Source organism: Salvia hispanica, chromosome 2 (assembly GCF_029641045.1).
Source record: "Salvia hispanica isolate PSC_SH4W2 chromosome 2, Shi_PSC_v1, whole genome shotgun sequence".
Taxonomy (NCBI): domain Eukaryota; kingdom Viridiplantae; phylum Streptophyta; class Magnoliopsida; order Lamiales; family Lamiaceae; genus Salvia; species Salvia hispanica.
The window spans coordinates 20834951-20848538 of NC_142693.1; the positions used below are offsets into that span (position 1 = coordinate 20834951).

The window sequence follows — 13588 nt, forward strand, 5'->3', positions numbered from 1 at the left end:
GGGTCTATCGGGCAGGGTCGACCCAGAGCAAACTCGGTCCAAGCACCTGCGAGCCCAAGTCAGCCCCGAACATGCCCCGAATTTGATCCAAAACACATCCCATGACTCAATCTATGATTCAATTAACAAATAACATTGTAATATATAAAAAGTGATTGTTATTATAAATGAAAGTAACAATGATAATGAATGAATTACAGTCATATACTCATATGCACACAGTAACATGGGCACTAAATTGTAGTTCAAAAAATAAAAGCCAAATAGCAATGTACTATAATATATCTCACTAAAATGATCTCTCAAGTCTGAAATTTCAAACTTGCCAAAACAATCATAATTTAATCACTTGATATAAATAAATGCAGGCCTGATTTTCTCAATAGCTAAAACTCCTCAAACCATCAAATTCTAACATAGTATCAAGAAAATAAGATTACACAGAACTGTACAAAATCAAACTGACTCATCTACCTTTGCATCATCAACAAGCAGCTCAATCCTCATCTTCAAAACTCCTTCGAAAGCTTGTGTGACTATCAATCCGCTGCAACCATCGAGAGGCTGCAATTGGCACACGACACATTTCACGTTTCGCCATACGTCAGCACTTCCCCTTTCTACCGTTATCGAGTTTCAAGACAGTATCCATGCTATAAGCTGAAAAAACGCATTAAATGTACATCAAATTGGCGATACAAAAAGATACCCCTCCGTCCCACTCAAAGTAACACTTTTCTTGTTCGGTACGAGTTTTTATGCAGTGTTGTTCAGCATGTTAAGTGGAGAGAGAATAAAGTAGAGACAGTAGTGTTTCCTTTTTAGAATATGTCACTTTGAGTGCCATAGATAACTAATAGAAAGAGACGATATTGATGCTAGAACCAAAAAATAGACAAAAATGCAAAAACGAAACTAACCTATTATCATCCATCACAACAACTTTAACCCCGGAGAAGTTTTGCTTCGCTTGATTCCCAGGGCCTTTGTGCAACAACGGAAGCTTGGACTCATTTAGGCGACCAGGAACTCCGAGTTTAACGATGAAGATCGCAGTGGAACCTCTGCCAAGACCTTCACTCTCCACCCGAATGTGCCCTTCCATGAGATTCACAAACCTGATCACACAACAAACCAATTTCAAACAGCGAATACGATTGAGTTCAATGAGTTAGGTAAAAATCGAATATTGTTGTGGAAGGATTACGAAATAAGTTATCACCTCTTACAAATGGCTAGGCCAATTCCACTGCCGCCGGAATTTTTGGTACTAAGCAGTTGGCTCTGCACGAATTTCGTGAATAGCTTAGGGACATCTTGCGGGTTGATTCCTGCACCGGTATCTTTTACCTGAAAAATAGGAACAAACGGTTGTTAAACACTCGGATAATATATAGAATTAAGTACTTCCATCGGAAACAAACCTCTACGCGCAAATAGAAGTGGTTGTCACTAGGTACAGGGAAAAAGTCCGGGGCTCGAGGATCTCTTAGAGAGTCGGACTTTGCAACGAAAGCAGATACTGAGATGCCTCCCTCTTTTGTGAACTTTACAGCGTTCCCAACGACATTCAGAAGAACTTGCATAAGCCGTTTTTCATCACCAACGGCATGTTCAATCAAATCAGGGGACAAATTCAACGTAACATGTAGATTTTTCACGGAAGCAATAGGTTTTATCAAATTAAGGACCTGCAACATGAAACAGTTACCATGACGAGTTGAACATTTTTCTATACCATCACGAAATGGTGAGTGGTCTTACCTCTCGGAAAAGTGAATGAAGGTTGAAGATTCCTATCTCAAGTTGAAGGCTACCATCTTCAAGCCTCGAGAGATCCAATACGTCGTTGATAAGGGTAGCCAAGAGGTTACTGCTCTTAAGGATCGTTTCAACCATTAGACGTTGCTCAGGCGAGAGCTCAGTTTCAAGTAATAAGGATGAAAGAGCAATTATCGCATGAATAGGAGTTCTCATTTCGTGGTTCATGACAGCCAGGAAATCGTTGCGAGCGCGCACAGCAGTCTCTGCTTCTCTTCTCGCCAGATCCAGGGCAACGTTCTGTTCCATAAGAAGATCCCTTGCCCTCATCGACTCTTCCAAAATTGCAGCGTGGGATAGAGCAACAGCGACCTGATACACGGAGAGACATCATTCATCAAATGATCATAAGCCTACGATATTAAAAGGAAGAGACGAAGCAAACCAAACCTGGTCCGCCACCACTTCAACGAGCTCCAACTCATGTGCGTGCCACTGCCTAGCGCTGTCCGAAGGGAGCATCAAAACCATCAACGCGTATCTTTTAGTAGACAGTTCCGGCCAATCGTGGATCTGGAAATTGGACAGATGAAGGAGCGGAACGCGCACAGCAACCACATCCCCTGGCATGTACTGCCCAGCAGGCCGAAGCCGGGCAACGGGGGAGTTCGGAGAGATTTTCACAGCACGACTAGTATTGAAAACTTGATTGATCACAGGCAGCTGTATTGGCACGGTCAAACCAACCGGATTCTGGTGGCGGAGCGTGTACGAAAGGTGGAGCTCCAGCCCTGTCCGCGTCGGCATCCACAAAGCACACTCTTCCAAACCCAACATCCTCCCGAGCTCAACAAGCGTAGTCTTCAGTATCGTGTGCCTATCAAGAGTGCTTCTGATTTCATGAGTCAGCATCCGAACATGCCTACCGGTCTCTTCCTGCGTACGAATCAATCCCATCTCTCTATCCAGCTCCGCCGCCTTATTCTTCAAAATCAGCTCCCTCGTTTTGACACTCAACAGATCCGGGATGATATGCACTAGCATAAGGGCTGTTGCGCACGACACAGCAGCCGTCAACATCTTGGCAGTAGTCATCACAAGTGCCACGGTCCTCGTATGCATGTTAAACGTCCATAAATTTATCAGATGTGTCGCTCCACAAAGAACAATAAAAGCCCCAAACTGCACAAGCACCCATCTATAAGGAAAAACAGCAGATTTCTTGACAAAGTATATCAGCTCCAAAGGGATCGAGAAATACGCCAACGCAATGAAGAAATCCGATATATACTGATACTTCATCAACAGGTCATCCGGTGGCCATGGTGAGTCGAAGCAGTTACAATCCATTTTTCGAAGTTACTGGAATCTTTTCAGTCCTCTCTCAATGCAACTAAAACAGCAAACGGAATGCATAAAAGGATATAAGCTCAATGAAGTCTAAAGTCAGTGCTATACTATGAAACGAATACTGATTAATCCAGCTAACGAACTTACAATCACGTCTCTCTACCTACTTTTAGTTTCCACTGCCACATTTAACAAGTAACTTCATCTTCATCTAATCAATCAACTAAATCAATATCTTCATCTTTTGCTGAAAGCTAAACACGAAAACGCTGGAAACGAAGTACGAACAGATATAACCGTTGCCGATAAAATGGTTTAATCCAGCTAACAAACTTATGATCACATCTCTCTACTTACTTTCAGTTGGCTTAAACAAGTAACTTAATTAGGTGAAATTACAGCTCAATCACACCCAATAAATCAACTAAACTAAATCAAAATTCCATCTTTCAAACGCTGGAAAGGAACAGAAACTCATCCAAACCCTCTCCACACATTCGATCATCCCCAATTCAAAATCCGCATTTTCAATTTTACCCCCAATTTAAATTTGCACCATTTTCCACAGCCAATCTCCGATTCTCATCAACCAATACACGAATCACACTCTTAATTTCAGTAATCCGAGATCAATGAACATGTTTCAGATCCAAGCAACGCAACCGATCCAAATTCAGTAAAAACGAAGTAAAAAAGGGATAATCAAAGCAGCAAACTCACCGAGCCTGCAATCCGCCTCTGAATCGATCGGAATGAGCTCCGGCGCTTGAGAAGTGAGGGGATGAATGTGGTCAAATGTTAGCAGCATATCTACTTTATTAGCTAAACGCAGCAACAGCATCTTAAGCTTTTCTTTAATGGTTTATTGTTTCAAACTTCTTTTTAGAGAGGGAGAGAGAAAGAAAGCGTCCACGTACCATGGATTTGCCGGGGATGATAACCTCACCGTGCTGTTATGTTTTATTACGTGACTGTCATTTAACGCCGTTGATTATTTTTTTAAGTGGGAGATCAGAACGGTTAGTGATTGACTGTGATGTGACGGTAGCGAGATAAGGTGGGTGTGTCTGAATTATTTGATTTTTACGCCGTTTCCTTTTTGGTTAGTTAGCAGTTTGCAAATAGTTGTATTTAAAAATATAAAAATATATGCTAGAAATATTAGAGAAGTTTGGGTGGTTGTATATAAAAATAGAAAAGTTTGAAATAGTTAATTTCCACTTACTAGATTTTTATTCCACGAGTTGGAGATGGCAAAAAAAAATATTTGCAGATTTGTTAGGTGACTTTTATTAAACTTTTGAAGATTTTCTTTTATTTATTTATTTATTGTTTTATTCTATCCATGTTTCGAGTTTTGTTATTCTCACTATTAAATTATGATTTTCTTATTTTAACTTTGCTTCATGTTTTAGTTTTATTATTTTCTCAAACTACCATCAATTTTGACATTACTTATATTATTCTTTCATTCTGTCCGTCCCATTTAAAATGACTAATTTTACGGGGACATTCCACTTTAAGTAAGGCTATTAATGATGAGGCCAAACTATACTACTTATAGATGGTATTCGGCTTATGAGTAAAATTGAGCTTTACTAATCCTTAATCTCAAAACAATAGTATCATGTAGGAATAGTATTGATATATGGGTCTTGGTCTTTTCTTATGGAAAAAATAATTTTGAATAGTCTCTGATCAATTTAATCTTAGAAGAAGTTGATTATAAGCAATGTTTTAAAAATCGGATCGGCCGGCGAATCGGCGTCGTTACTGGTTCACTGGTTCAATCGGTTCACTGGTTGAACCATTGGTTGAACCGGAATACTGTTTATATATATATATATATATATATATATATATATATATATATATATATTTGTTTGTTTATTTAGTAGTAGTAAATAATAAGATTTAATTAAATATTTTATCAATAAATATTATAGTGTTATATATTTAATAGTATTATTGTAGAAAACAAGTCTTGCATTAGTATATTATAATTTTAATGACCATATGTTTAAATACAATAGTAAATTATAATACACAATATTAAAAACTAATATTAAACTCTATGTATAATTATAAACTCATATATTGTAAAATATTAGTGATTGTAAAAGTATAATTAAAATATAAGAAATATATTATAATTAACATTCTCTTAAAATAATATAAAATTAAAATGAATTATTAGTTTTAGTGGAAAAAGAATTTCAGATTTAATGTATAAGAATAATTAATGTTCATAATATTACAAAATGATGATGTGGTGGAGCGGTAAAGGAGTTGGTATTTAAAGAGGAGGTCGTGTGTTCAAACCCTAACAACAACAAATTTTAAAAAAAATATTTTGAAAAGGTGAAAAACCGGTTTCCGGTTCACGGTCGGACCGGTCCGACCGGCCGGTTCCACCGGTTCACGGCGATTCAATGTACTAGCGGTCAGGTTCGCGGTTGAACCGGTCGAACCTGCCGGTCCGGTCCGATTTTTAAAACACATTATAAGTAATCAAATACTGCCATTGTTCTTTTTCTTTCAAAGAGGAAGTTCAAAGCTAATTCTTTTGTGTTCATTTCACTGTATGTTTTTGCCCAGTTGCAAGAGCCCACGCGGCTATACTACGAATCAACCCATTTAAATTGATAGATGTAATAATAATCGAAACATCTTATTGCTTATTGGGACCACTATATGCTATGCCTTATATATATCTATTAAGTTTGAGGTAGGGTTTATGGTTTTCGATACTAGGGAGGCAATCAAATGCAAACTTTATATATTGTACAAACTGCAAACTATAATTTGGATCGTCAGAAAATTAAAATATCAACACAATTATGTTGATATTTTCTGTTGATGTTGTTTTGCCATCTGTTGATATTTTCTAACAGTCCAAATTATAATTTAGAATTTGTATAATGTTTAGAGTTTGTATTTTATCACTGTTCTTCGATACTATATGTAAAATTTTGTTTCTATAGCTAATGAGCAATTATTTTAAATTTTATCTATAAACCAATTCGAAATTAATGATGTTGTATCTATATATATCTCAATGGGCTCAAGTTTTTTAGTGCGTGATTTTATAGCATAAAATAGGCGCAAATATGGGCTCTGTTAGGCCCACCAGGCTTTAGATACTGTAAAGTAGCATAAATCGGGCTTTTATGAGATCCGAAAAAGGGCCCATGTACTAACTACTAGGAGTATATTTTTATAATTCATATTCTAGCCCGAAAAGAATCATATTTATCAAAATTGCAAGATTCGATTTCATTAATCTAATTGAAAAGGTCACTAACATGTGAAAGTTTAAATTCTTTCTATTTTTTTTACATGGAGCCCAAATTTCCTTTTTCCACTGAAATGCTAGTATTAAAGTTTTGGGTAACATTAGAGGCCGGCAAGATCCAAAAAATACAAAATATTTGGTCATTACTTTTCATTTTAAAAATAGAAACTTTCTCTCATTTTTTTTTCTTTTCTTTTCGTATTTTATCCACTTCTTCTCTTATTTTTTATTATTTTACTAATTTTTCACTAAAACTGTATCGTCCAACTATGGAACTATTTCTTATGGATAGAAGAGTTAGTATTTCGGCTAAAGTGCTCTCAATCTCATATTGCACTAGCTCAGCAATCTTTGGTTGGAGCATTTTTCCATTGGTAGAAAAATGTGTACATAGATAATACTTTAGAGTTTAGAAGAAGAAAAATATTGCTAATTAAACAAGTGACTTGTCACTTTAGTTCTTTTATTATTAATTAAATCCAAGAAAGATTGTAATTTGAAGATGAATGCCGTCTTTTGACATGATCGATCGACCTAACAATACATACCATCCCAAATAAAAAATTAAGTTCAAGATTATGAATTTTATTATATTGAACACCTGTGAAGGTTTCTAGATTGCTCGTGGCCAATAATAAATGGGATGAGAGGGAACTTATTTGTACATTAATTAATAATTAGATACTTCATTAATTTAGTAATTAAGAACTAATTAATGCCAACTACCCATCAAACAAGAGAGGAAAATATTCTTGCAGTATCCATCGCCGTCAATTTGTCATGCCAAAGCTTCACCTAACTTCCAATCTTACTTTTATATAAATAAGATATTGTAATAACTAATTTGCTTGTAGATTGTCATATTATAATGGGCTTTATCGTTTTGAAAGAAATTGGGATTTGGTAGTTATAAGTATGGATTTTTTAATTGTAGAAACAAAGGTAGGCCATCCATCTTAAATACTCCATTTGTCTGCCATTAAATGTCTCATTTTTTCTTTTTCGTATATCCGATAATAAATTACTCATTTCACTTTATTATATTTGGTTAGTGGACTTTATATTCCACTCACATTTTATTATAAAACAAATATATAAAAGTAGGTCTCACATTCTACTAACTATTTTTACCCACTTTACTTTATAAAGTCAAACAATTTTTTAAAACTCGTGTTGGTCAAATATGAGACATTTAATTATGGACGGAGAGAGTACAAAAGTTCAGAGATTGTTTCGCATATGGCAATTTCTTCTTCTTAGTGTGTTGGGATGCTCATTATTTGTGATTGTTGTTTAGAATTTCTCTATTGATTTTGAATTATAATGAAATCATGGATAATTTCATAAAACGCTTATTTTGATTTTGAATTGTAATGAAATCATTTTTCTTTATAAAATGAGATGGATGGATAATGTCATAAAACGCTTATTTTGTTTAGACGGTGATTTTATTGTTTTTTAATTATTAATTTCACCAATTTTTATTCTGAATATTTCTTTTGTATAAAAAACAAAAATACACACATAGTAAGAAAAATGCATCTTTCTATGCATAGTGTGACCATCTACTTAAGGAGTTAGAGTTAATCATTATTTAAGATATTATTATAACAATCACAAATTAAAAATTAAAAAAAAATAAAAATCATTGTTTCTCTATGTTTTCAAGGCATTAATAACTCTATATATGAAAATGGCCCCAATAAAACGGTTGAAAGAATTATATTGAAAGATAATGATAAACCAAAATTATGAAAAAAATCATTGCTAAAGTTAATCCTTCTTTGTGTCCCCAACTTTCATTATGTTTGATAAAAATATCTTACTGAATAATTAAAAATATTTAATTACTAATAGTGATTACAGTTATTCTCATTATTTGTGAATCAGTCTACCACTTGTGGTGTGTGTTAGTATTATTCAAAATATTCTTACGTAGATACATATCATATTGCTCAAGTTGGAAACATCCAATATTCCAAGACTTGATGAGATTTCATTGATTAAACCACATGACAATATTTAATTAATCACTTTAGCAAGAATTTGATCAGAACAAACAATTAACAACTGACAGATTCAGAAAGTCTCAAAAGATATGGGAATCTAAACCAATAAACACAAAGAAGATCATTGTTATATGATAAGCACAACAATTTTTTGTCAAGTTGTAATTAAGAAATGGGTTTGGCTATATAGAATCAAAATTTTGATCACTTTTTGAGAAATAATTTAAATTAGCAATGATTAGTCATGTGCAATATGTAACATGGACAGCGTGGAATGGGTCTTTAAGGTTCAAGTGGGGCTTCTAATCGACAATCAACTCCAAGAAATCTTGAAGGATTTTCAATTATAATTTTTATATACTACTACTTGTACAATTTAATCAATTAATTTATTTTCTACTAGTCTTCTGCAGTTGTAGGTGATCTATTTTGTGTTTATTCTCATGATTATAAAACAATACATACATGCATGTAAGATTAGTGTCTTAGAAAAAAATTAATGATCAAAATGTATATGAAATTAGTTCAAAGTCTCTTTAATATTCCAGCATATGAATTTTTGTCTCTACTAACTAATTAGCTAATCCGAATTAAGAAGTTAAATTAATTGATTTCAAAATTAAATATAGTAATCTCTGTGTGGATTAATTATTACACATCAATGTGAAAGCCCTTATAAAAATATTTTTTTAATTATCTTATCTCATGATGATTATGATAAGCGATCAAGAATTATCCATTTTAAAACAAACTGATGGTGATCATTATCCTTAATCATCATCCAAACTACACATATTTTTCTTGTTCAAAACAAGATTTTAGTAGACATTTATTCTCATGAAGAAGATCCATTACTATATATCTTGATTTGCTTTTGTTATTTGTTGTAGATTTATGCTCTTCTTTAGGAGCTTAAACTTTTCTTTTTATCTAAAAAATTCTTGTATGGAGTAGAATATTAGAGTATAGATTGAACTACAAAACTAGTATCCAGAAAACTAGTACTCGACATTTACAAAATCACATTTTCAGTCAAAAAGTTTCATAAACCTCATTGCCTCAAATTCAGTCCTGATTTTACTATTCTTCCTTCAACCCTTGAGGAGGTGTATTTGTCCGTTTAGCTTGATTTGATATATGTGTGTCAGCGATAGACAGATGTCAGTCCTTTTTGCAGACTCTTTTTTTTTATTATTAATTATTCTTAATTTTTTTAAAAAATTTATAGATTTGTGTTTAGGAGTGAGTGAGAACACTAAACTTGTGATTTTTAATATTTACGTACTTCTGTTTATAATTTTGTATATAAAGATAAAAAAATCTTTATAGTACTATTAAAACTTTATATATTATCTCAAAATAAGTTAAGTGCTCAAATTATCGATCAATTATTTTGGAAAAAAGAAAATTTGGACACCAACCTCGAGTCTAACAATAAATTTTCGTCTAAATAATCACCAACCACGACGATCATGCAAGGACCAATTATAAACAAAATTTGATTGAAATCACCAACAAATCAGTATATAGTTTTATGTTTGAATTAGTAGTCCACCTCAAACTTCCTCCCACGCAAATTATTCAAATTAAATAAATTTAGAAAATTAAAAAATAAACATAATGGAGTTTTGACCCCATGACATAATCCTTGCCCAAAACAACACGTAGCTATCTAGTAGTTTTAATTTCTTATATTTATGAAAGGTAAGATGGGAGGCAGGTGTCACAAAGATCATATCTCTATCAAAATCAACCCTTTATTTTCCAACTAAATACTTTAAATTATTTTTGATAACCTACCAATTAACGATTATCATATTAGCCCTTTTTTCTGTTTATTGCAGTCATCAATGACATGAAGAAAAACACTACTATTGATATAAACTCAATACTATTATAAAAATTAATCTCGTTGGAAAATATATTATATTAGTGAAGATATGGTTGTTAATTTAGGATCTTTGTGATTAGTTATTAAAATAAATTCTTACTAACTAAAGTTAGTCTGTCAAGGAAATCCGTACCTAAATTCTTTTGAAAAATCTGGATCGTTCTTAACGTGTACATTAACTAACTGTCAAATAAATAATTAGTTTTTCACTTCATATGATACACCACAATAGTTTTTAAATTAAAATGATGTGTAGTAGATAAATACAAATAGTTGCATGTTTGACAAAATAGTAAAGTGTTATTATAAAATTTCATAAACAAATTGTGGCTAAAATAAAAGTATTAAGTATGTGGGAATTAACTAGACATGAAGCTAATTTGTTGGTACTATTAGTATTAAAAAAATAATACTACACCATATTCTATATCTATACAAATGATTACTACAAAATAAACAACGATAAAGAATAAACCAATAGGTGATGAACTTAGTATTAAAATAATTACGATCATGAATTTGTGCTTTTGGCTATACTTCACAACTTCTACTATTTCCAATCATGAATTGATTAATACAATATATACATGTATAAATAGGGGTGCGTTAGGGTGACACCAGTCTTAAAGTGACAACTTGACAATAACATAGCATGCAATCTGCGATACATAGACAAACAACTCGACATATGGTTCCAAGCAATCTGCGATACGAAATCAGAGCACTATGGTGACACCATAATTAAAATGACAATTTAGGCAAGCAATCTGTGATACATACGCAATCAACTCGGCATATGGTTCCAAGCAACTGCGATACGTAATTAGAGATAATCAAGCAATCTGCGATACATAAGCAAGCAAGCCTGCCACGTGACAGGCTAAAATTAAATCTGGTCCTAAATCTAAGGGTCCTCATTGGTGTCATGTTGTTATTTAAATATGGTTGTCATTTATATACAAAGAGTAAAGGTCAAATAAGGTCCCTAACATATGACCGTTTTATCAATTTGGTCCTTAACATTATCTTTTTAATTATTTGGTCCCTCACAAATAAACTCGGACCCGAATCGGTCCTCACTTAACAGAATCGTAAAAAAATAAACGATGACCGCAATTTGACTATATTAAATTACTAATGATAATTAATTATACTTAATTATAATTCTTTTCCTATTAGCAAAATTGAAAAAAAGATAGTATCAGTTGCAAAATGAAATGAATAATTTGTAATTTAATAGGAATTAAGAATTATAATTAGGTATAATTAATTACTCTTAGTAATTTAATATAGTCAAATTGCGGTCATCGTCTATTTTTTGACGGTTCTGTTAAGTGAGAACCGATTCAGGTCCGAGTTTATTTGTGAGGGACCAAATAATCAAAAAGATAATGTTAAGGACCAAATTGATAAAACGGTCATATGTTATGGACCACATTTGGCCTTTACTCATATACAAATACTAAAATATAGAACTTTTTCTCAAGGTTTCTCTTTTTAATCATATTTTGCCCACTTTTTTCTCGTCATCTCTCGTCCTTTACCAATTGCACGTTAACATTGAAACTCGTGTCGTTTTGTGTTGAACCGGTCATAGTATAAAAGGCAAACAGTAAGTGGCGGTTGGGTGGGGAAAAACACACAGTGTTGATGCGACATAGATTTCGGTTTAGTGCCACGTGTACTATTCCTCTCCAGTTTTAGAGGATTCAACGCGGCGTTTTCACCACTCACAACTCGGACCTACCTAACCTCCTCCTCCCATTGCCAAAAATCCTTTTCATATAGCTTTACTATATAAACATAATTTAATAATTTTAACTTACTAGTAACGTGGAATTCATTGTCAATTTAGGGCCTTGATTTTTTTGGCATCATGTTACTTTAGCTCAAGGGAACTAGTATTGGTTTGGGGTCAATGTTTTGGATTTCATATTTGATTTATTCTAAAATTCAAATTTTACAAGAAGATAAATTTAAATGAAAAAAAATATCAAAAACCTAATTATGAAAATCGAAAATTTTTGTAAGTAAATCCGAACCGAACTTAATAATCAGAAATATTCGAGAAAATCCAAAGATTGATGCACTAAATTGGTTACATCAAGAAATCCAAATTAATTTTTGATCTTGTTCAGTTTGACTGCTCCAATTACGGATATATTTTTGTGTTTTCATGACTTCTGTAGTTGCTTCGTTCATACTTCAAACTACTCGGACTGTGAAGCTTTAAATCGTTGTAATTATTTGATGCCCCTCGAATCGAACACGTTGAATCTTCTAGTACATGCAACTGCTTTTAATTTAAAATAAATAAATAAATAAAAGAATAAAGCATGAACATAAGAAAGCTATTGGTCTAATTGATAACTAGAGCTAACTAACATAGTCTTTGCTTTCCAATTAAATCCAATAACTAATTATACGTCGCTATCACAGTGCTTAATTTTTTGCCACAAAATTATCGTGGATCATGCACTGCATAACCAAATCGTGCATGTTACATACTAAAATATTAATAATATATACGTCAACACGTCAAGCACAGGAATATTTTCATTAGACCACTAATTAAAAATAGATTTTACTCTTACTTCCAGATTTTGCAAGTAAATTATCTATAGTTGTAGGTGGTTATCTTTCTTGTGTGATTTACATATTACTATCATTTTTTTCCTTAGTAGGTTGAGGTAAGAGGACAGAGCCACGTGATAACACATTAATTTTAAAACTATATAAATAAAAACATTTTATTTATATTAGTTAATTATCATGTTTTATTTATTTATCTTTTCTATATATATTTTTGTCTTGATAGAGTTGGTTTTATTAATCAACAACATCATTTAACTCAATGGGGTGACGTCCATGTATAATTTCACGGACATAATTTTAACAAAATAAATTATCAAACTTCATGATTTTTCAACAATTTATCTTTTGTTAAAAATTCTCTTTCCGTCCACAATCAATAGTCACATAACACTCATTCTTTTTTAGCCCATTCACAAAAGTTAGTCCATTTATATATACTACAATAGGTTTGTGTTAAAATGACAACACTTCTTAAAGTAACTTCGTGACACTACATATCCAGCAATATTATAAACGCTACACAACAATCTATAGATTGTTGTATAGCGTATTGGATATTGCTGACTGAGAAAAAATTGTTGTATACAGTGTTGTATATTGTTGGCCGAGATTTTTACACTTGAGCATTTCTTTATTGCCACATGACAAGTTATTATTCGTCCATGTATACAAATAATTGGCTAGGAA

General features: G+C 32.8%; 1 protein-coding gene across 2 annotated transcripts; it reads right to left on the bottom strand.

Annotated features, from left to right (window-relative positions):
• Positions 1-253: 253 nt before the first annotated feature.
• Positions 254-3989, bottom strand: LOC125221465 (ethylene receptor 1-like). Of its 2 annotated transcripts, none has more exons than XM_048123588.2 (7): positions 3832-3989; positions 2212-3154; positions 1765-2133; positions 1425-1691; positions 1223-1350; positions 921-1118; positions 254-660 (listed from the first exon to the last, which is right to left on the bottom strand). In XM_048123588.2, the coding sequence occupies exons 2-7, from the start codon at positions 3109-3111 to the stop codon at positions 654-656; spliced, it is 1869 nt and encodes a 622-aa protein (XP_047979545.2). In that variant the 5' UTR covers positions 3112-3154; positions 3832-3989; the 3' UTR covers positions 254-653. The 2 variants fall into 2 exon arrangements, with proteins under 2 accessions (XP_047979545.2, XP_047979551.2); XM_048123594.2 differs by lacking the exon at positions 3832-3989 and having other exon boundaries at positions 2212-2943; positions 3023-3153.
• Between the last annotated feature and the right edge of the window lie 9599 nt (positions 3990-13588).